Below are 22,084 nucleotides of genomic sequence, written 5' to 3' on the forward strand. Positions count from 1 at the left end.
TGCAAATCTGGCTTGAGTAGATATCGCCAGGGTCCCTGGATCCAAAGTAGACACAGTCCTGCCCAGCACTGTATTCACGCCTCGGGAGTGATTCACAGTACTGTGTCATTGTTTCTTAATGTAGAGGAGGGCCTAGGTGGATACAGAGCTTTTGAAGCACGCCCAGAGAGGCATGATTAGAGCGCTGGCCAGCCCCAGGACCGTCACTAATTAGGATCGGCAGTGTCAGCAGTTTGGAACATCAATTGCAGCTGAGGAATTTGTATTAAATTGTCGTTCGGCCAGATTGACTGGAGGACATCACATAGTTTAGTGCTGAAGTTGCACGGACAGCTAGGAAGCAAATTGTGCCAAGAGTCACCTTAAAAGGTGTGCGCTGTGAATTGGCCCAGCTAATGGTGCGTTTACACGGACAGATTCTCTGGCAGATTATTGAAGCCAAATCCAGGAATGTATTTGAGAAGAGAGAAATCTCAGTCTTTACTTTATGACCTGTTCTCTGTTTATAGTCTGTTCCTGGCTTTGGCTTCAATAATCTGTCAGATAAATTTGTCTGTGTAAACGCATCCTAAGGCTAGGTACACATTTGTGTCGGACGTTCTGTATGGAGACGATGTTGCAGATTGTGAGACAACAACAAATGGATCCCAACAGACCCCATGGCTCCATTGAGTTTTCCACTTGTGGCCGTCATTTTGTCTGATTCTAAAAGGACAGAAAAATACTGGATCCTGTGTTGTTTTTTTCCCTCCATTATGTAGATAGATTCTGCGACAGAGGCCGCAAACAGAGTTTCTGACGCAGGTGTAAATGAAGCCTTAATGGGAGTTTAGATGCAGTTTAGTGGCTCCCATAATGACTTAGAACGATTGTCTTTACTTTCTTAAACTCTTTCTATTTGTTGGCATTTGTCTTTATATCTGGTTAATAATCTTCACTGTTCCTAAAGAAAAACAAATATTCATGTTCACAATCTCAAAGGAAACAAAATATGTTGTAAAAGAAGACGACAATGAAGCTATACATGGCTGATGTTATGTTTTCCATGATTATTATTTACTTTAAAGGGATTATCCAGCATTAGAAAAACATGGCCACTTTCTTCCAGAGACAGCACCACTCTTGTCTCTAGTTTCGGTGCAGGTTTTGCAGTTCAGCTGCATTGAAGTGAATGGAGCTTAAAGGGGTAGTGCGGCGCTAAAAAATTATTCACAGAATAACACACATTACAAAGTTATACAACATTGTAATGTATGTTATGTCTGTGAATCACCCCCTTCCCGTGTCCCACCACCCCCGCCAGTGTACCCGGAAGTGTGTGGTGCATTATACATTACCTGATCCGTGTCGCGCATGTCCTCCATCTTGTGCCAAACGTTATCTTCGGCCGGGCGGCCGAATGGCTGCCGCCGTCCCCCCTCCGCCGCGTCATAACTGTGCTCAGCCGAGATTGGCTGAGCACAGTTATGCTCAGCCAATCGCGGCTGAGCGGCTGATGACGCGGCAGGTGGGGGGGGGGGCGGCGACAGCGATTCGGCCGTGCGTCCGCAGATGACGTTTGGCACAAGATGGCGGACAGCCTCGACACGGATCAGGTAATGTATAATACACCACACACTTCCGGGTACACAGGCGGGGGAGGTAGGACACGGGGAAGGGGGTGATTCACAGACATAACATACATTACAAAGTTGTATAACTTTGTAATGTGTGTTATTCTGTAAATAATTTTTTAGCTCCGCACTACCCGTTCAATTGCAAACCACACCTGACCTGGAGACAAGAGTTGTGCTGTCTCTGGAAGAAGGTGGCCATGTTTTTTCTAATGCTGGATAACCCCTTTAAACATTTTTTGTTTTCTTGTTTTTTTTTCAGATGGCAGGAACACAGAGTAAGCGGATTGTGCAGCTAACTGGGTTTAGGGATACAGAGAGGGAAAGGCTGATCCGACTACTCAGCAAACTTCCCTGTGTTTATAGTGATTCTGAGGTGAGATATCCCATGTGTTATGTGTTTCCTGTCTAGATATATATTTTGTGATAATGAAGTATATTCTAATACAGCAATACATAGATGTTTGAACGCTTCTGAATTCGAACTGTTCGGTATTTGAATGAAAATTTACCCGAAGTAATGTTTGAAGTTTGAACTTTGCTGGGTTTCCGCAACTTTTTGTGAGCATGGACCAATGGGCTGATAATTACCACTCACATGACTTAGGGACAGTTTACACGGAGTAAAAGCACCCCTCCGCGCCTCTTTGCTAAAAGAATTGACGTGTCAATTCTTTGAGCAGAGTGGAGGCGCTTGAGCCCTCCCATAGACAGGCGGGATTCTGCGGCGGAGAGTTCTGCCACGGAATTCTGCCGATTTTACTCTGTGTGACCTGGCCCTTACATTGCATACATGTAATCATTCTACAGATACCTCTTTTAGAAAGTACCATGTGACTGACACTCAAGGTTCCTGAAACTTGCAGTGTGTTAGGTGCGGGGCAGAAGTAATTTTCTCTGTTCATTCCTATAAAAACCACAAGTTAGCCATAATTTGTTGTGCAGAACCTATTTAATGGCTATTTATCTTGTTTTTCAGAAGTTTGAAAACTGTACACACCTGATTGCCAGAAGTCCGAGTAGAAGTGAGAAGTGGCTAGCGGCCTGTGCAGCAGGTCAGTTCTACTTTAATTCTGTCAGTTCCTGGCTTCTTCAGTTTGACCTTTTTTTTCTCATTCTACTCTTATATAACCAGATACGCTGACGATTGGCAATATGACATATATATATTATAACCATGAAACTATGCCACATTGGATGGAAAAATACAAGTGTTAAACCTATAAATAAAATACTTTAAAGGGGTACTCCTGGCTAGGGGTATTTTTACTGTACGGCTGGGTAGGGGGTGGATATAGAGGCCACCACCACATACCTCCCTGGTTGCATCGCAGGGAGGCTGCTCCCCGGTCTGAGCTTCGGCTTGAGCCGTGACGTCACAATGCAGCTCAGCCATTCAGCGGTCGCTGTGGGGTCGTGACTGAGCTGCCTTGAGACGTCACATCTCATGCCGCAGCTCATACCAGGAAGCAGCAAGTGACGGGCGAACGGGGCGTCGCGATCCGGGACCCGGCGCAGGACCCAGGGAGGTAAGTGGATGGCGGCATCTATATCCACTTCCTCCCCGGCCATACAGTAAAAAATACCCCTAGCCCGGAGTACCCTTTTAACTACTGATCTATTTAATGCAGATTAGGACATGAAGCCCATGGGGTGTTCCCTCGGGCTGCAAAAGCCCAGCAATTTTTGGCCTGCCAGTCTAAGCAGAGTTGATGTTTACATGCAGGCATAGAGGTGTTAGGTTGCGGAGAATGATCTAGACATTGCTGGGCCATCCTTAAGTTATTGCCACAGTTATTGCCTAAGGCTGCCTAAAAAACACAGATACAGTCATAGGCTGTATTCCTGTTTTCCAGGACTCTCTAGGGCTTTATCCAACTTCTTCAGCTGCCGTAAATCAAAATACTGACGATCGGACTCAAGCAGGCTCAGGCTGTCCTCATCTCTAGGTGTTAGCTTTACGTCAGATGTAGTGAGAATCATGTTCTTTAAAACAGTGCTTCTCAAACTGTGAGGCGGGCCTCACCAGTGAGGCGCCCCCTAGTTGTTAGTGAGGCGCAGCTTGGGACGCAGTTCTCACAAAAGTAACTATAAGCTGACTCCAACAATCTCTGCTTTAGGGACATTATTGACTCATTGTGTACTTATTTTATGTTATATAGAGATTAGGAGACAAATAGAGGGTAGACTGAGCTATAGTTTTTATGTTTGCATGGACTTTTACCACAGATAGTGAGGCCCAGACACCCTCTTGGTCAGTCTGGTGAGGCCCAGGCATCATTTTGTCTGTTGGGTGAGGCTCCAGAAGAAATAGTTTGAGAAGCAATGCTTTAAAAGGTTCCTCCTTTAAACTCATCAGTCCTCAGTTTATTATGCCAAGTCTTGGGGGTCATCCACTGTATGTGTATTTTACTGAATACAAGAAGATACCTTGTGTTCTTTTTGGTTACCAGTGGTTTGTCCCTTGCAGCTCTTCCATGGATGCCATCTTTTTCTTTCTTATTATGTCAACACGTAATGTGATCATCTGGTTTACATTCTGGCAGTCCTAGCATTCCTGGGAAGGTTCACTACGGTTTCAAGTTGTCCAACAGTTAATGTATTGCTGCTGGTGCATATAAAACAAAAAACGTGTTATGCTAACCTATCCGTGCTCCCTTGGTGTCATTATCTGGTGTTGTCGGTGGCCCCCGCTGACTGCAGAGCCTCCACTTCCGAGACAACCTCGTATTGGGAGTGACAGCCTGCTCAGCCAATCACTGGCCGCAGTGCTGTCCCATCTTAGTCAGTGATTGGCTGAGCAAGCGGTCACTCCCAATATGAGTTTGCCTCGGAAGCTCTGCAGACAACGGGGGATGCCAACAACACAGTGGGAGCGTGGACAAGCATAATATGTTATTGTTTATGCACCATCAGCAATGTACTTAAAAAGCCCGACTGCTGGTCCACTGGAGTTCAAGATCCAACGCTATGGATTTGTAAGTGACTGGTAGATTTTAGTGATCCTTTGGCTACTGTTTTAGTTAAATACTGCATTTAATTAGTATGTAAATAAGGCGTTTTGATGGACATAGGGGGGATTAGAGCTCCTGGGATCATACATCTGTCACTAATCCTTTATATAGGGTTAAATCTTTTTCGCGGCATAACCCCTATTTAAAGTGTCTGCTCAGGTTTTGTCGATCTGCAACATCCTCTAATATACAGTATAGATATGACTTCAGAATTGCAGCCTGTATGATCTGTAGTAATCTGGTAACAGAACAGAACTTTGAATCCCCCATGGCCTTCTTGCAGAGTGAAGAAGATATATATATATATATATATATATATATATATATATATATATCATTTTAAATTTTTTTTCAATGTTATTTTTTGGCATTCGTTTAAATTTTCTGTAAGATCCAACCCCAAATAAACAAGGCAAACATGTCACACAGAGAAGCCCCATGTTCCGTAATTGCCGGAGAGAGGTTGAGATTTAATTGGTTTTCTGATCGTCCTTTTTATTAACTCTTTGCACCCACTATGTTTCTTTTCTTGGCTCACAATTCATTTACTTTCCAGGAAAGTGGGTACTGACTAAAGAGTACGTAATTAACAGTGCAGAAAGCGGCAGATGGCTTGATGAGACGACTTTCGAATGGGGATATAAAATGGAAAAAGACGCCCATTATTCACCTCAGATGCAATCTGCACCAAAAAGATGGCGCGAACACCTGACACACACTGGTGCTCTAGGGGCTTTCAGCAGATGGAAAGTGACCCTTCTCATTGAGGAAGCCGATAAAGAAAAGGAGGCTTTTTCAAGGTAGGATGTAACACTGCTTTCTTAAAACCAGACGATAAAAGAGCTCATCACTCCATTTTTTAAAGCAGCCTCTACTTTGTTCCTTTATGTATTTATTTATATATATATATATATATATATATATATATATATATATATTTTGTATTTTTTTTGTTGTTGTGATCATTGCATTTCATGGAAAATATTGTAGAGAAGTGGCTCACAAAACAATAAGGATCCTCAACACGGGATTGCGGCTTGTGTATATTGGCCATAATATTAACCAACCCATCGTGTTTATCTTTTGTGCTGGATACAGACTAGCCTCGTGATGGTGGATGTACTTAGGACTGGTCAGTCCACTTGATGTTATAGGCTACGTGTCATCATGGTATAATCCACATAACAGTGCCTTGCACCTTATAGAGCCTGTATTAGTATGTATGTCCTCTTTCATATACATGTAGTGGTCTATACATTCAGTGTAAAGTGGCTGCATATGTGATCAGTCTCGAGGCCTCCTTATTCTTAGCTGGGTTCTCTGGCAGGGTTATCATCGTCTCTGCCCCCTGTGGCATGGATATGTTGGCAAAATATCAAAATAGGATGTTGATGTATCTGTGCACAGACAAACACAGGTCCCATTCATTTCAAGCACCCAAATGTAGTCAGCCACTACTTTGGGGTCATTTTTGACGCATTTGAGTTGGGGTCATTTTTGACACATTTGTTCTCAGAAAATTTACCCTAATGTAGTCACTGGCTGACATTGTGTGAGTATATGAGAGTCCCAGGACAAAAAAAAAATACTATACTATACTAAAAAAATACTACACTATACTAAAATAATAAGTGTTCAGCACCACCACTTTGACAAAAGTGGCTCCTTTTCCTTTGTATTTCCACCCAGAAGAGAATCCGTAGCAGTCATCCTTCCCTCCTTGTCAAGATCTGTAAGATGATGCATGCCTTAGCACTTAGCTTTACCACTTGTACGGCTACTCATACTTCTGCTACTTATAGTACTGCAAGCCACTAGTAACACGTTTGTTGGGGAAGGGGGTGAAAGGAACAGTGTACGGTTAGGGGTAGAGGCATAGAAAATAATGGTTAAGAGGTTATACCTGCTGTATCTGATACACCCAAGGTATAGGATTGTGGTGGTAGTGAGATCGTTGGTGCTGTAGTCATCTATGGAAACCACTTTCATCTGATGATACTAGTGATTTGTATTGATATTGCTGTTCCAAGACTTTTGTACCCAGCATTTCTTTTGAGAAATTTAGAGATATTTGTAGGTCCCTAGCAAAAAAAGAAAACAACAAAAAACTGACCCCCCCCCCCCCCCCCCCCCTTTATGTTTATTATACAGCAGTTGAGGCAGTGGTGATGTAAGACCTAAAGAGTCTAGTTAGAATACAAGACTAAACTGCACATAAATGAAGTATTAATGTTTTTTTTTTTTTTAATCCTTTCTTCCTCAGGGTTCTTAAAGCCGGAGGCGCGACACTGTACAACCCACGCGGACCATGTGAGGAGATAACACACGTCTTTACTAATTATCACAGCTTATTAGAAGATGAAGATGAAAGATTCTTTAATGCTCCGCATTTTTCTGTGCTATACATTGGGACATATCTTTTAGAGGTACAGTTATTTAAGCATTTGCGGGGGGGGGGGGGGGTGGAATTTATGAAGTTTCATGCGTAAAAAATATTACTAATGGGAGGTTTGCTGGGAGGTTTGCAAACAGCCTAGCTTGTCGGGATGCTCCATTTGCTCAACTCCCATGTGTAGCTCGCCCATTTCAGTTGCTTTTGGCTTGCCGTACTCCACTGGCAAGCGTAAAAGGTCGGAGGGGGCTACATGCTCTCCCATAGCAACCATGAGCTACCAATCAGAGCACAGCTTTCATTTTATTTCTGTACTTGAAACATAAGAGCTGCACTGTGATTGGCAAATCTGCCCTAATGTGCTTGACTGTTTAAAAATGTTAGGCAAATGTTTACATTTTAACTCTTTTGTATGGTACGTGGGGTATCTACACATGTTAAAGCAGCTATAGAATTTTTGCTGTTCAGCAGATCATAATTGGTAAGTATTAGGTAGCATCATTAGAATTGGGTGACCTAGAGGCATTAGAGGGGGCAGGGCCTAGGCCTCTAGGTTGGGGGTGGACCCTAGACAGCCATGGTGTCACAGAGGGGGCACTGTCCACCAACTAGAACATGCATTTTTGAGGGGAGAGACCACTAAGAAATCCTTTGTACGGTAAGGTTTGAAATGTCCAGAGTATTAGCTTGAGAATGGTGCTGAGAACTCCTTCTATGGAAAGAGGATGACAATATCACTTTAATGCAGAAGCTGTGCTGCCATTGCGGCCAAGCACTCACCACGATATACCAGTGCAAGACTTATTCTAGACCATAAGAAATCTATGGTACTGTGGAATAATTCTCCTTAAGGTAACCTGAAAAAGACAAATTGGGGGTTGATAAATTCTTAAAACAGAGCTAATGTAACCCTGCTGTTCCAGCCATGTACTGCCCACCTTAGCAGTAACAGCCATACAGTGACACTGTAACAATGCCACAAATTGTCTCCACAATGGTGACTGCCATACAGTAACATTACACTTCAAGTGCCAACATTACTGCCTTTAACCTATTAAGGACCGAGCCAATTTTCATTTTTGCGTTTTTATTTTGTTGCATTTTTTGAACCTACACATGAACACATGAGCCCTTATTTTTTGTGACCGATTGTACTTTGTAATGACAAACTTAATGTACTCAAGGGTACCGAGCGTTAAAGTGGCCGGGGCTGCAGGTTGCAGCCGGCCAGTGGCGTCGGGGTTAAAGGGGCCGGGTCCCATATACGCAGCGGATCCGCTGCATGTATGGGACCCATTCACCTTCACACTACTGGATCCGCAGCAGATCTCACTGCAAACTTGCAGCGAGAAGTCCGCTGTGGATCCGGTACGTGTGAACGTACCCTAAGTGTAAGTGACAGGAGCAGCTCCTGTCACTTACTGACCACATTGTCTGACTGCCGGAGGTCTCTTACCTTCCTCTGTGCAGTTAGGTCTTCACTTCTCTGATAGAGTCTGCTACAGGAAGGCTCTATCAGAAGATCGCAGATGACACTGATCAGTGCTATGCTATGACATAGCAATGATTGGTGAATGCAATTTAAATGCATGCATGTTAAAGTCCCCAAGGGCGACTTAAAAAGTCTAAATGATCGTGCCACCACATCCAGTTTGTCTTGGCAGTGACAGCCCGCTCAGCCATTCACTGGTCAATGCATTATAAGGTCTCAGTTATTGGCTGAGTGGGCTGCAAATATGGGTCTGTCCCAGAAGTGGCAAGGGGGTTCTTTTACCCGGGGACACCACAGGAGTACACCAGGGGAGCGTGATGAGGTAAGAATAGCATGTTTATTGCGATGTACGGAAGGGCAGCAATAGTTTTTTCTTATCAGACTACCCCTTTAATAATTAATCTATACCCACATCAAGAAATCCCTTCCTATTACTTACTAACCTATTGTATGTATGTTAGCAAGAATGTGGCAGGTGGGCTTGTGACTTTGGAACCTGTAGACACAAAAATGCATAGTATTTTTATGTGTTCATTTGGTTTCATGTCTATCACTATTTGCTGTTTTTAATATTACTTTTTATGATACTTTGTAGGACCCAATAGATGACACGCCAGTGGAAATGACTGAGGAACAGATTGCAGAATTAAAGATTTCCATATGGAAACGTTTTTGTGTGGCACAGGTATAAAAAAAATCCATAATTGATGATAACAGTCTGCATCATCATCTACATGCATGAATCTTTATGTGTTTTGTTACACAAAAAGAAATTAAAATAAATTGGGGCAACTTATTTTAAAATATTGGTTGCTAAGTGTCCATTAAATAACTTGTGCAAAATTAATCAGAAAGATCTCCTTTTGTAGGCATGTCGCCACAGATGTACAGGAACTTATAATAGACCAGAAAAACGTAAGGTAAGAGTGGGTGCCGGTCCTAGAGTCATTGGGGGGAATTTATCATTTGTGGTGTACGTAGAGTAAGCTTTATCTAAATAAGTATTTCTATAGTGTGTGCACTATACACACTGAAGTCACCAACTTGACTTACCTGGGCTTTTACCCTGCTTGAGAACACCCCCTGAGCTTTTAGAGTCATTAACAAAAAGGCTTATATCTCGGTGCTGCAAAGGACAATGGTGTTTTCAAAAATCCTGAAATTCTGATGAGAAGCCCTATCTAGCTATGTGCCTATTTAGATCCCTGTTTTCCTGATGACAGGTCCACTTTTTTAACACAATATTTTAGTAGATTTTAAATTTCCTCTACAGCACAACAGCAAAGTAAAGCAAATTCATTCTAATGCAATATTAATGGGACATTTGCAGATTATTGAATATTCTGGAATAGGAGATGGTCATAGAAAAGTCAACGCTACACAGTCTGGTATCATGGCATTGTATTTAAAAAAATATCCCCTTTCTTAAATAATTTCCTTTCTGTACTCATCTGGTCTCTTGAAATTCTAGTATTTATATCACATTTCTGACATGGAAACAATTAAAACGTCAACTTTAATATCTGATAAACTACAAACTAATGAGGGAATTCCTCAGTATATAAATAGCAGCTCTCTGCACCTGGTTAGGATGGATTCCAATAGTAGGAACGACTGGGTCATTTGCTGGATGGGGAACCTACAATAAAAGAATTGATTGTCTATTGTTTTTAACTCTTTGATACATTTAAATAAGTGAGTGACTATACATAAGGCTTGGCAGCACCCGGGGCAAGTCACAGTATTGTGCCCCCACCCCCACACACACAACACACAAATGTAATCCCCTCATTAAATGAATAGGAACTCAAAATATCTGGTCAGTGCCCCTTTGAGATAGTTAACCCCCCTTACCGAACAAGGAAAATAATTTAAAAAATTCCCACATGGCTTCCCTCCCAGTGCTGAGGCCGGGTCCTCTTCACTTTCCTGCTATCTGTGTGGAACCGATCTTCTACAGACATCACGGTATGAAATGACATCATCCCATGTGGCCTGTCGGAGAAGGCGTGAGCCGCTCCGGCGTTCAGGAGCAGAGGGAGTCCTTGCTTCTTCTTGTACATTAGGGAGTATGCTCCAAAATGTACCTACAGGAGCAGGGATGTACCTCCTGTGCAGTAGTGATGCGTACATTGTTCTTTACATTACTGCACTTTGCATTCTTACAGGGGGTAATATTTTACACCCCTAAGAATTGTGCCCCAGGGAAGCCGCCCACATAGCCCCCCTAAGCTACACCACTACTCCACCACACAGACATAAAGTAATGTAGAGGTGTATGTATATGCTTTGTGCTTAGCTTTTTTAGCTAATGTGGCAGACATTTCAGTCACCTTGGTTCATATGTGCCCCCTGACATGACTTTGTAATTCTGCCTACATTTCCCATGAGGCCTCTAGCTTTACAGATAGAAGGCCAGTGTGAGGCTATATGCACATTAGGGCTGTATTATACGGCCTGATAAGTGAGTGCCGATCTGATAGATTGGCGCTCGCTTACTGAGCCTATTACACGTCTTGATTATTGTGCACCAAGCATTGTATCTGTTTGTGTGTGTCTGTGTGTGTGTGTGTGTGTGTGTGTATATATATATATATATATATATATATATATATATATATATATGTATGTGTATATATATACACAATATGTATATATGTGTGTGTGTGGTATAAAACAATAAAGATATGTACTCACCTAATCACGTTCCACAGTGTCCGCCCTGGTCTCCACAGCTCTTACTTCTGGTTCTGTCTCTGAAGGGACAGGCCACTCAGCCAATCACTGGCCAAGGTGCTGTCCTGTCTCAGTCAGTGACTGGCTTAGCGGCCTGTCACTTCAGAAGTGAGAGCTGCGGAGACCGGGGGAGACACCAGGAGAGCCTGGACAGGTAAGTAATAGCTTTATCATTTAATACACACAAATATCAGCCGTCAGCCGCACTACTTATTACAAATAGGGGTGCAAATTCGGAGGCTAGTGATTTTTAAACTTGCCAAAAGACGATCTTTTGTTAGTTTTTGACAACAACCAGACACATTTTGGGGAAATGTAGAAAAAAATTTTTTTTTTGAGCCATAGATTGCTGAAAAAATAACCCTGCACATTTTACCTTTGCGCTGCTAAATCTGTTGGCGCTATATATAAATATTATTATTAGTAGTAGTAGTATTTTTTTACCATTTGTGAAATACAAATATTTCAAATGTTTTTTTTTTTTTTTAGCCGTATTGCTGGTTTAAAAAAAAATCTAAAATACTGTATGTGAACATAATCGCAGATACAGGATGATTTAATATTTTTAGTTTTAACCATAACGCACCATATACCCCCTACAAAATGTAGTCTTGTCAGGAAAATCTAACACCGCACCCCACCAAACATCTGCACCTCAGCTGATTTAAACCATTCACGACAAATGATTGAAGTACCAGGTCAGTGGCGGAGCTGTGATACGTGCTGACGTCTGACACTACCAGTCACTTTCATCATTCTAATATGGAATTATTTGTACTGTGACATAAAACAATGCACAAAATAATGGAATATATAATGGAAAGCTGCTAGCACGCTAACATTCTCAATATGTAAATTAGCAAAACAAAAGATTAATACTCCTTACTATGGAGATTCTGCCAGAAGCTCATAAACACCTCACAAGAACATCAAAGGGTTTCTGTGAACAAAAACTAAATATCAAAGGAATCAGTCCCAAATAGGCTGCTACCCTTAAATTCATGCATAGTATACACGAGCTGTACGTAACAGGATTTCATGGGAACCAAAGGAGCTATAAGAAACATTGATTATTTACTCTGACTTCTTCCTTTGAGGGCTGATAACAGATGTTCTTATGAACACATATTTAAGATTATCTCCTCTTGTGGAGTTTCCCATTACCTTATGTAGGGAAGTGATAGAATTGTGTCTTTGTTTTTGTATTGTCAACTGAGTGCAACTTTGTCAAGTACAAATAAAAGGGGGATAATGTTTTTTTTTTTTTTTACATACAAGAATTTTTTAAAGGAATATGCCCATTATGGCCTATTCACAGGGATAGTGAGAGTTCTATGTAAATGGAGAAGTGGCTGGGCTTGTACATGGCTCTTTCCATTGAAGCCCATGTGGGCTATGGAAAGAGCACAGCAAGCAGTGCTTGATTCCCATTTGCCACTATGATATGCTGATTGTATCAATATGTGTATGTTTTTAACAGCATTAAGAGACATGCTTGGCTGCGCTTAGTGGTAAGAAAGTAAAAAAAATCTGGGTTATTTTACAATAGAAAAAGTGAGATTAAAATTTTCAAAAAGCATCACCAAAAATTCTTAAAAAGTGTGGTTAAAGGGGTACTCCAGGAAAAAAGGTTTTTTTTTTTTGTTCAACTGGTGTCAAAAAGTTATGCAGATTTGTAAATTAACTTAAGCCTTTCATTACTTATCAGCTGCTGTAGGTCCTGCAGGAAGTGGTCTATTCTTTCCAGTCTGAAATAGTGCTCTCTGCTGCCCTCTCTGTCCATGTCAGAAACCGTCCTGAGCAGTAGCAAATCCCTATAGAAAACCTCCACTGCTCTGGACAGTTCCTGAAACAGACAGAAGTGGCAGCAGGGTCCTTTGCTATTTCCTTCTCGTTATCCCTATTCCCTGCCCGGGCCCAGGGCACTTCTCTTTCTTCTTACAGTTCTAATTATTAATAAGTGAAATGATTCCAAATGAATATACCTGATGTTTGCTACTACGAACATGTTTTATGCTTTATACAGGTTTGATTTCGTGTATGCTGAACTATACTATGACGTTTGATCTACCCTGCACCCCCCCCCTTTTTTTTTTTCCTTTCCTGTACCCTGTTATGATACCGCTTATTAATAAAGGCTTTGAATAACAAAAAAAAAGAAGTGGCAGCAGGGAGCACTGTGTCAGACTGGAAGGAATACAGCACCTCTTGCAGGATGTACAGCAACTTATAAGTACTGAAAGCTTTGCTTTTTTTTAATAGAAGTAAATGTATAACTTTTTGACACCAGTAATTTTTTTCCTCTAGAGCACCGCTTTAAAGGGAAACTGTCAATTAGAAAAGATGCCTGAGATTAGTTGGAGGAAAGATCAGAAACAACATGAGAAAATATTACTTTACTTAAAGAGTAGTAAATACTTGGAACAAACTTCCAGCAGTTGTGGTTGGTAAATCTACAATAACAGAATGTAAACCTGCTTGGGATAAATGTATATCTGTCTAAGATAATAAGAAAGGAAATACTAAAATGGCAGACTAGATGGACCAGGTGGTCTTTTTCTACCGACAACCTCCTATATTTGTAATCCATACCTCAATCCTGCTTGGTGGTGTAAGGCTGCTAATCCATTCTGCAAAGAGGTGGGACCTGCACTTATACGGTTGTATTCGTTGAACAGAAACTGCAATAGAAGTTAATGGGGGAGATTTATCAAACATGGTGTAAAGTGAAACTGGCTCAGTTGCCCCTAGCAACCAATCAGATTACACCTTTCGTTTTCCAAAGAGTCTGTGAGGAATGAAAGGTGGAATCTGATTGGTTGCTAGGGGGAACTGAGACAGTTTCACTTTACACCATGTTTGATCAATCTCCCCCAATGGGTTTGAAAAACAGACGACATATGGATGCACCACCCATGTGTCGTCCCTTTCTACTGAAGCATTTCCTGGTTACCCCGTAGGCAGGCTACTCCCAGTAGCTACTTTATTACCCTACTATCCATTTTTGAAGAAGTTTATCTCTGATTGTTTCTCCAGGAAATCACTGATCCAGATTTCTGAGGTCCCAGAAGTAAAAACTGATGTGTGGATGAGTCCTTAGAGGGTGCCTTCTCAGTATTGAGTGGGCCATATCGTCACATGTTCGCATATTAGCAAGACTTATTTTTTTTTTTTTTTATATTGTCTGGATTATAACCTCCTTCGCACAGCCACCTCTGACTATAGTACAAAACTTTTAGAAAGTTTCATTGTGAAACATTTAGCCCATATCTTCAAATACTGCGGATATATTCAGTCTCCCATTTAGCAGTAATTGACTGATGACTAGATAGCTTTTACTGGAGGTGATTTACCGTTTCCTGCCATACAAGGAGGAATTTTCTGCAGGTAATAATTTGCCTTAAACCCTTGATTGCCTCCTGCACGAGGCGCGCCATTTCTGTAGCCCGCATACAGCCCAGCATTGATCATTGACTTCATTATAAGGAATTAAAGGCAGGAAGATAAGACTGACTGAGTGGTGTTAGCTCCTCAAAGCTGTCGGAGAGAGTCTTCATAGATAAGCTAAGCCTTTGACTAACCTTTGTACAGAGTGTTAAAGTGCAAGAGTTTTACTATTATATGGTCATCCTCCAAAGACTTTTTTCTTTACAAAGCGGTTTGGATTATATTTTGATATGGAGAATTATCAGTAGCTGTAGCTTCCGCTTGTAAGATATTTATAGAGAATTCTAGTTTGGGCTGTATAGCATTATATTTGAAAATACAACTATTATTCTTGGAGAGGTTGCTGGTTTCATTGACAAAGAATTAGAATTCCTTTTAAAGAACTTGTAGAGTGTAAATAGGCCCTGCGCATATACCGTGATAAACATCATAGAGGGAGAATTGCCCACTCAAGAACCCCCTTTTCATTGGGAAATACAAGATTAGAATCTTTCTTCTAAAAACAGCACCACAGGTTGTGCAGGGTATTACAACATGGATCCATTCACTTCAATAGAACTGAGCTGCAATACCGCACACCAACTGAGGACAAGAGTGATGCTGTATCTGGAATAAAGTAAACAATCTTTTCTAATACTCCATAACCTCTTTAATAGACCCTATGTGAGGCCTTAAAGTGGACATACACTATAAAAATACCTTATTATACTTTGAAATGTTTGTAATACTGTCAATTGTTATCCAAAATGTCTTTATTGCTTTGAATGATGTGATGCATGTATAGTGTACATGATGAATGTCATGCAATGCACATATTATACTGTAGCAGGTTTGTAGCCTGGTAGGAAACATAAGAGCATGGAGGAAAGCTGAGCATACAAAGGTGTAATATATAAGTGTCAATGTCATCATAACTTTCAAAATCTAAATAATTAGATTTTAATTATTAGTATTAATTAGTAGATGTGATATAAAGCAAGTTTGCCATATACATTTATTATTTTATTTTTTAGTTATCATGGAAAACACGGCACTTCCTGTTTTATGGCTTTTTTTCCCCTCAAGAAACAGGAAACAGTCAGAAAACAGGAAGTCCCATGTTTCCCAAGACATCTGAGCGCTCATAGAGAGAAGGCAGTCATGTGACTGATGGACACATTGAGCCGTGACTCTCTGTACTGGCCAGAATTCCTGTATTTAGTCTGTGTTTCTTCAACCAACACAAGTCAGAAAATCTCCCTTCAGGGGACTGGACCTGGATTTCTGGTAAGTTCAGCAACAAAATAATTATGAATGATAGCAACAAAGAAAAATTATGAATGTTTGTTGCAAACAAAAAAGCATGATAGCAACAAAGAAAAATTATGAATGTATGTTGCAGACTTGCTTTATTTCACATATACTGTTGATTTAAATTTTGAAAGTTATAACGACAGGGACACTTTAAGTCCTCATGTAGAGTTTGCTAGTCAGTAGAGCTGCCTGCCATAGTCACTGCTTCTTGCTTCCAAGTGTCAGAACATGCATCATATTTCCACTTCATGCAGCCTTGCAAGTCTTGGTTTTATTTCATTGCTGTGTTATTCACCAAGCCCATTAATATTTGTAGTTAATAAGTGACATTAGCAGAAGACGTCTGAAGAGGATCGAGATGCTTATTGAAGGACACTTCTTTACAGAATCCTTAGAGGAGATGAGACGCATTCTTCCTTCAGCCCTTCCTCGGTATTTTTTTGTGTCGTTGCTCAGGCACTTCATAGAGGTAAAATGCTTCATATAACTTTCCCTGCACACTCTCTGTATATGTTCAGAAATGTTCACTCACTACAAAATCCTGATGTAGTCCTTGTGTATGTTTTTGTTGAGGGTAAAGTTAGTGTTCAGCTTCTTGGGGTCCTGGACTTTGATTTGGAGGACCCAAGGGGTGAGGCAGCTTCTGGTGTTCTTCCTTGGATTTTGCTAGCATCCCATATATTCTAGACAACTATTAAGCCTAAAATGCATCACACTGAAATTGTGTCAAGGGATAGGAAAAGACCCAAGATATGCAGGTTACACTCATTGGGGCATAGTTAATATTGTAAGGCTATGTGCACACTGCATAAGAGACCGGCCGTTCCGTGACCTGGCCGGGTCGCGGAACGGCCAGTCTCTGCAAAGATCATCCCGGCCGGCACTTAAGTACCGGCCGGATGATCTTTCCAGCCGCAGTGTTCTGATGTGGGCGCATCACTGCACGCCTGCATCAGAACTTCCCATAGCGCACAATGAAGCAAGCGGCCGCAGCTGCTTGCTTCATTGTGTGAACTGACATGGGTTTCTGCAGCCGCAATTCACTGAATTGCAGCCGCAGAAAACTGACATGGGATCCCGGCCGGAGCGTATACGATGTGTATACGCTCCGGCCGGGATCCCATACAAGAATAGGCAGTGTTCCACCCCATACAAAGTACAGCCGTTGTTGCCTATGGCAAAAACCGGCCGTACTTTTACGTAGTGTGAACATAGCCTAAAAGTGCAAGAACTCAAACAACACCAAAGAACACCTTCAACATCTTTTAAGACTCGCACAATAAAAAACATGAATTTTTGGGAAAGGCCTAAATACGCCAAAGAATTCCACAATTTTGGCAGCTGACCTGCTTTAAAGTAACCTGAGTATAACCTGGGAGTATATTGTCTAAATAGGCCTCAAATTTGTCAAACAGCCCGAGCCATTGTAATAAATATGGCCATTTAAAGATTTTTAATGGATTAGGAGAGAGCAAGCGCCAGCTTGTCAGGTTAGCACTCCCTTGCTGCTCGTTCCCCGCTTGCTGTCGGTGCTCACAATAGCAGGAGGGCTGCCGGGAACTGGGACAGGCTGCCCTGACAATCTTTAAATTTACATCCATAGAAGAGAGCTGTAGTCTGCTGCCGCTGCCCCTATTGCACGGAGCAATGGCCAGCAGAGCGTCACTATTGTTGTTGTTTTAATCCATCATGCTGAAAGACCACGATCAGCCGACATGTGCATGTCGGCTGATTGTTGTCTTTCAGCATGAGCTATTACGCCAAGTGGTTATGGGCTGGAACGGCCAGTAATCTGCCAAGTACGGGCAATAATTATTTTGTGTAATAGGGCCTTAAAGGACAAGTGCCATGAAAAAATTTTTCCCAGTAATTGAAGCACATTACAAAGTTATATAACTCTGTAATATGCTTCAATCACCTATCTGCCTCTCTTTCCTGTCTTTTCCCCCCTCCACCCCCCACCAGGAAGTGTCCTAACTCACACAGACCTAATTACTGTCGTCACCATCACCAAGCTCTTCTCTGAGCTCCTTCTCCTGTTACACCCGACTCCCACCTCCCCTGCCTTGTCAGGTGACACAGCTTGCTCAGCTCCCATTGGCTGAACAACTGCAAGCCATCACTTGGACTGGAAAGGGGGGGCTGCTGTAACAGGACCTAGAGCAGCCCTCCTGCTGATGACTCATCCTCACAAGAAGGAGCTGCCTGGTGACGGTGACGACAGTCATTAGGTCTGTGTGAGTTAGGACACTTCCTGGTGGAGGGGGGGAAAGACAGGGAAGGGAGGCAGATAGGTGATTGAAGCAAATTACACAGTTATATAACTTTGTAATGTGCTTCAATTACTGGGAAAAAGTTTTTCATGGCACTTGTCCTTTAAGTGTGCAGGGCCTTAAGTTGAGACTACCGTTCATTCCATACTTTTCCTTATCTATTCGGTATCCTTTCCCCAATTCTCAGCTGCTGCTTTCTACCGAAGACACAAAAACCTGTCTGTCAGCTTTTCTCCCTGTCTCTCCTTCCCTTCCAAGATGGCTGATTTAAACAAGTTGGAGAGAAAAGCTCACACACAGATTTTTGTATCTTCAGCAGAAAGCAGCAGCTGAGAACTGGGGAAAGGAGACTGAATAGATAATAACAAGTATGGAAGGAATTATTAGTCTCACCATGGGCAGCAACAAATGAAAAGTTATGTTTGAGCGGAATACCCCTTTAAGTCAGCAACTGACGGCCGAATTGCCTCTTACTTTTAATTTTACTATGTGAAATCCGTAATTCATTACTTCTGTAGTTCAGCCACAAAAGCTTAGTGTTTAATAATCCTGGTTGGTCTTGTAGCACTGTTCCCCCTGACAACAATGCTATTTTATATGTAGTTCAAGGTCTATGAAGAGCTAGGTGATGGTATATGGCGATATAATGGTGGCTATATTTACTTGTAGCATAGTATTCATTACTGTGTATGAGAGCAATGTCATGGACTTCACATAGATTGGGTGTAATGGGGTCATTTGCATTTAAGAACATATGCTTTGTAGCTCACATGGTTGCTGCTGACACTGATGTATTATACTTTGTCTCTTTAATTTTTTATTTTATTCTCTTTTAGGGGAATGTAGATATCAAGAACTTAGGTCAGTTTTCAGATATATTTTTCAACCTTTTGCGTTATCACCCTCCATGGGATTCCACCCATATGGTACAGTACTACCTTGAGGTTTTTCAGTGTCCAGTTTGCAAGAAGGGGACGTGGTCTTTCATCAGAATGCTTATAAGGTAAGAAGCATTTGCACCGTTAATAGCATTTTTGTTGTTATAACTTCTGAAATGGTAGCATATGGAAGAGAAATTGCTTTGCTATTTAGGGGCTCTAGCCTGGGCTTAACCTCTGTATACAGTAGCAACAGAGGGCATTCATGGGGCAAATGACATTAAAGGGGTTATTCTCCAAAATCAACAAGTGACAGAAAGTGGTAGAGATTTGTAATTTACTTCCATTCTATAAAAATCATATGTTTTCCAGTACTTATCAGCTGCTGTATGTCCTGCAGGAGAGGTTTTCTACAGGCATTTACTCTTCCTCTGGACAGTTCATGATATGGACAGACGTGGCAGCAGAGACCACTGTGTCAGACTGCAGAGAATACACCACTTCAGACAGCACATACAGCAGCTGATAAGTACTGGAAGACTTGAGATTTTTTTTAATAGATGTAAATTACAAATCTTTGGTACTTTTTTGCACCGGTTGATTTGAAAGAAAGAAATATTGGTGAACAACCCCTTTAATTTATAAACCATGTGAGCGTATTTTTATAGGTGTCAAGCATGCATTTTGCAGGTATTCTTTTCATTTGATTATTAGATATTTCAGATTATTCGGATCTGCTGGGTTTACCATGCATTATGGCCTTTCTGGTGTTGTTTGCTTAAAGGTGTTATCCAGCGCTACAAAAACATGGCCACTTTCCCCCTACTGTTGTCTACAGTTTTGGTGGGGTTTTGAAACTCAGTTCCATTGAAATAAATGGAGCTTAATTGCAAACCGCACCTGAACTGAAGGCAACAGTAGGGGGAAAAGTGGCCATGTTTTTGTAGCGCTGGATAACCCCTTTTGAAGTATTACTCCAGCTATAAAAAGCATATTTGTTCCCTCACTAAATGACAGATATGCTTTCCTGACCTATTTCCACTTGAACTCAACTTTTTTCTGCACCAGCATCGGACGTCAGAACGTGTACCCGCTTTCTTCTCCTGATCACTGCGTGCCTCCTCACTAAACTGCGTTGTGTATGTGGATTGAATGCCCCAAAGAATTTCCTCATCGGAATACCCCTTAAATAGTTGTTTACAAATGAAGAATTTTTCTAGACTCCTTTCTACACTTTTCTATTTACGCCTGTGTCATAGCTTTAGTTGTTATTACAGTCATGCCATGCTATTGCTATTGCTGAATCCTGCAGAGGTGATAAAATACTATACGGCTAAAGCGTTGACTGTCCAGGCATGATGGGAGTTATAGTTTTGCAACAGCTAGAGAGCCAGGATTCCCTACCCTTGCTATACGGTATAACAGGGGTACTCAACAACTTTTTAGTGAAGGTCCACTTACCGGGATCTATTGTCAGGTTAAGGTCCAAACTGAACATCAGTAGTAAATGTGTTGTTTTGTTAACGTTTCACAAACGTTGTTGAACTATTTACATACAGAATTGATGCTTATTAGTGGGAAAACTGGCAGTAGTATATAGCCCCCTGTTTGCACACTCAGTAGTATATAGCCCCTCTGTGCGCTCCCTCAGTAGTCTATAGCACCCCTGTGCGCTGCTAGAGTAGTATATAACCCCCCTGTGCGCTCCTCCAGTAGTATATAGCCCCCATGTGCGCTCCCTCAGTAATATATAGCTGTCCGCTTTGTGTTCCCCAGTAGTATATAGACCTCCTGTGTGCTCCCCCTCCCATATAGCCCCACTGTGTGCTCTCTCAGTAGTATATAGCCCCACGTGTGCTCTCTCAGTAATATATAGCCCCTCTATCCGCTCCCCCAGTAGTATAAAGCACCCCTGTGCGCTCCCAGAGTAGTATATAGCCCCCCTGTGCACTCCCCCAGTAGTATATAGCCCCCTGTGCTCTCCCCCAGTAGTATATAGCCCTGTGCGCTTCCCTGTAGTATATAGCCACCCGCTTTGTGTTCCTCAGTAGTATATAGACCCCCTGTGTGCTCCCTCAGTAGTATATACACCCCCTGTGTGCTCCCCCCGTTTATAAAGACCCCCTCTGTGTGCTCCCTAGAAATATATAGCCTCCTGTGCTCCCCTCCCATATAGTATATAACATAAAAAAACAAACACTTATACTCACCTGGGTTTGGGGCATCTCCTCTTCTCTTGACTCTTGTGACCGCACTGCCGCGGTCAATAGCTCCCTCTCTGCCAGTGCTGCTGCTGTACAGTAACTATAAGCGCTTGTTACGAACACTCATAGTTACTGTGCAAAGGGGAGCAGCGCAGCTCAGTATACAGGTATACTGAGCTGCAGCCGGGGTCCGGACAGCTGGCCTCCGCGGTCCGCGTTCGGACCGCAGTCTGCCAGTTGGGGACCCCTGCGGTATAACAAGCATGAGCTAATACTCCCCCTGGTAACAGTACAAGGTGCAATACACAAATGTCATATGTTTGTTCATTGTGCATCTAGAAGATGCAAAAACATTTGTCGTTTTCATTGCGGTCTCCCCTCCTCTTTGTAGGTGTTTTGTAGAGGACAGGTTCTCCATATGTCATGACACATCTGATTTGAAAATTGATGATCGTAAAAAGAAAATCATTGTTGCAACAATGCTAAAAATTCTGTCAAATGTAATACAAGAAGAAGCAACTGCGTTGAGCAAAAAGTGAGTATATAACCTTTTTTTTATAGATAAGGTTATATTTATGTTTTTATTGAATTTGTAGTTTATTGTAATAGTGATAATGACTTGCATAGCGATAAGTAAGCTATGTTAGCAATGTCGTATCCGCAGCTTTACGTTATTCCTTATTCATTTATTGGGGGGGGGGGGGGGGGGGGCAGGTATTCACCATTCTTGTGATCACTGTGG

The 22,084-nt window shown here is 41.8% G+C and overlaps 1 protein-coding gene and 1 long non-coding RNA gene across 3 annotated transcripts in view; one reads left to right on the forward strand and one right to left on the reverse strand.

The window, feature by feature from the left end:
• The window catches only part of SLF1 (SMC5-SMC6 complex localization factor 1), a 66,797-nt gene that overhangs the window by 15,073 nt on the left and 29,640 nt on the right, over positions 1-22,084 (forward strand). For both annotated transcript variants that reach the window (XM_069962925.1, XM_069962923.1), the window contains exons 2-10: positions 1,876-1,989; positions 2,593-2,668; positions 5,184-5,427; positions 6,891-7,053; positions 9,107-9,196; positions 9,381-9,431; positions 16,304-16,456; positions 19,097-19,263; positions 21,734-21,877. In XM_069962925.1, the coding sequence (XP_069819026.1) occupies positions 1,876-1,989; positions 2,593-2,668; positions 5,184-5,427; positions 6,891-7,053; positions 9,107-9,196; positions 9,381-9,431; positions 16,304-16,456; positions 19,097-19,263; positions 21,734-21,877 (1,202 nt within the window). The remainder of the gene's footprint in view (positions 1-1,875; positions 1,990-2,592; positions 2,669-5,183; positions 5,428-6,890; positions 7,054-9,106; positions 9,197-9,380; positions 9,432-16,303; positions 16,457-19,096; positions 19,264-21,733; positions 21,878-22,084) is intronic.
• LOC138786156 (uncharacterized) lies at positions 7,733-13,936 on the reverse strand. Its single transcript, XR_011362189.1, has 4 exons — positions 13,840-13,936; positions 10,094-10,150; positions 8,955-9,007; positions 7,733-7,876 (listed from the first exon to the last, which is right to left on the reverse strand). It is a non-coding gene; the product is annotated as an uncharacterized lncRNA (long non-coding RNA).

Source organism: Dendropsophus ebraccatus, chromosome 3 (assembly GCF_027789765.1).
Source record: "Dendropsophus ebraccatus isolate aDenEbr1 chromosome 3, aDenEbr1.pat, whole genome shotgun sequence".
Taxonomy (NCBI): domain Eukaryota; kingdom Metazoa; phylum Chordata; class Amphibia; order Anura; family Hylidae; genus Dendropsophus; species Dendropsophus ebraccatus.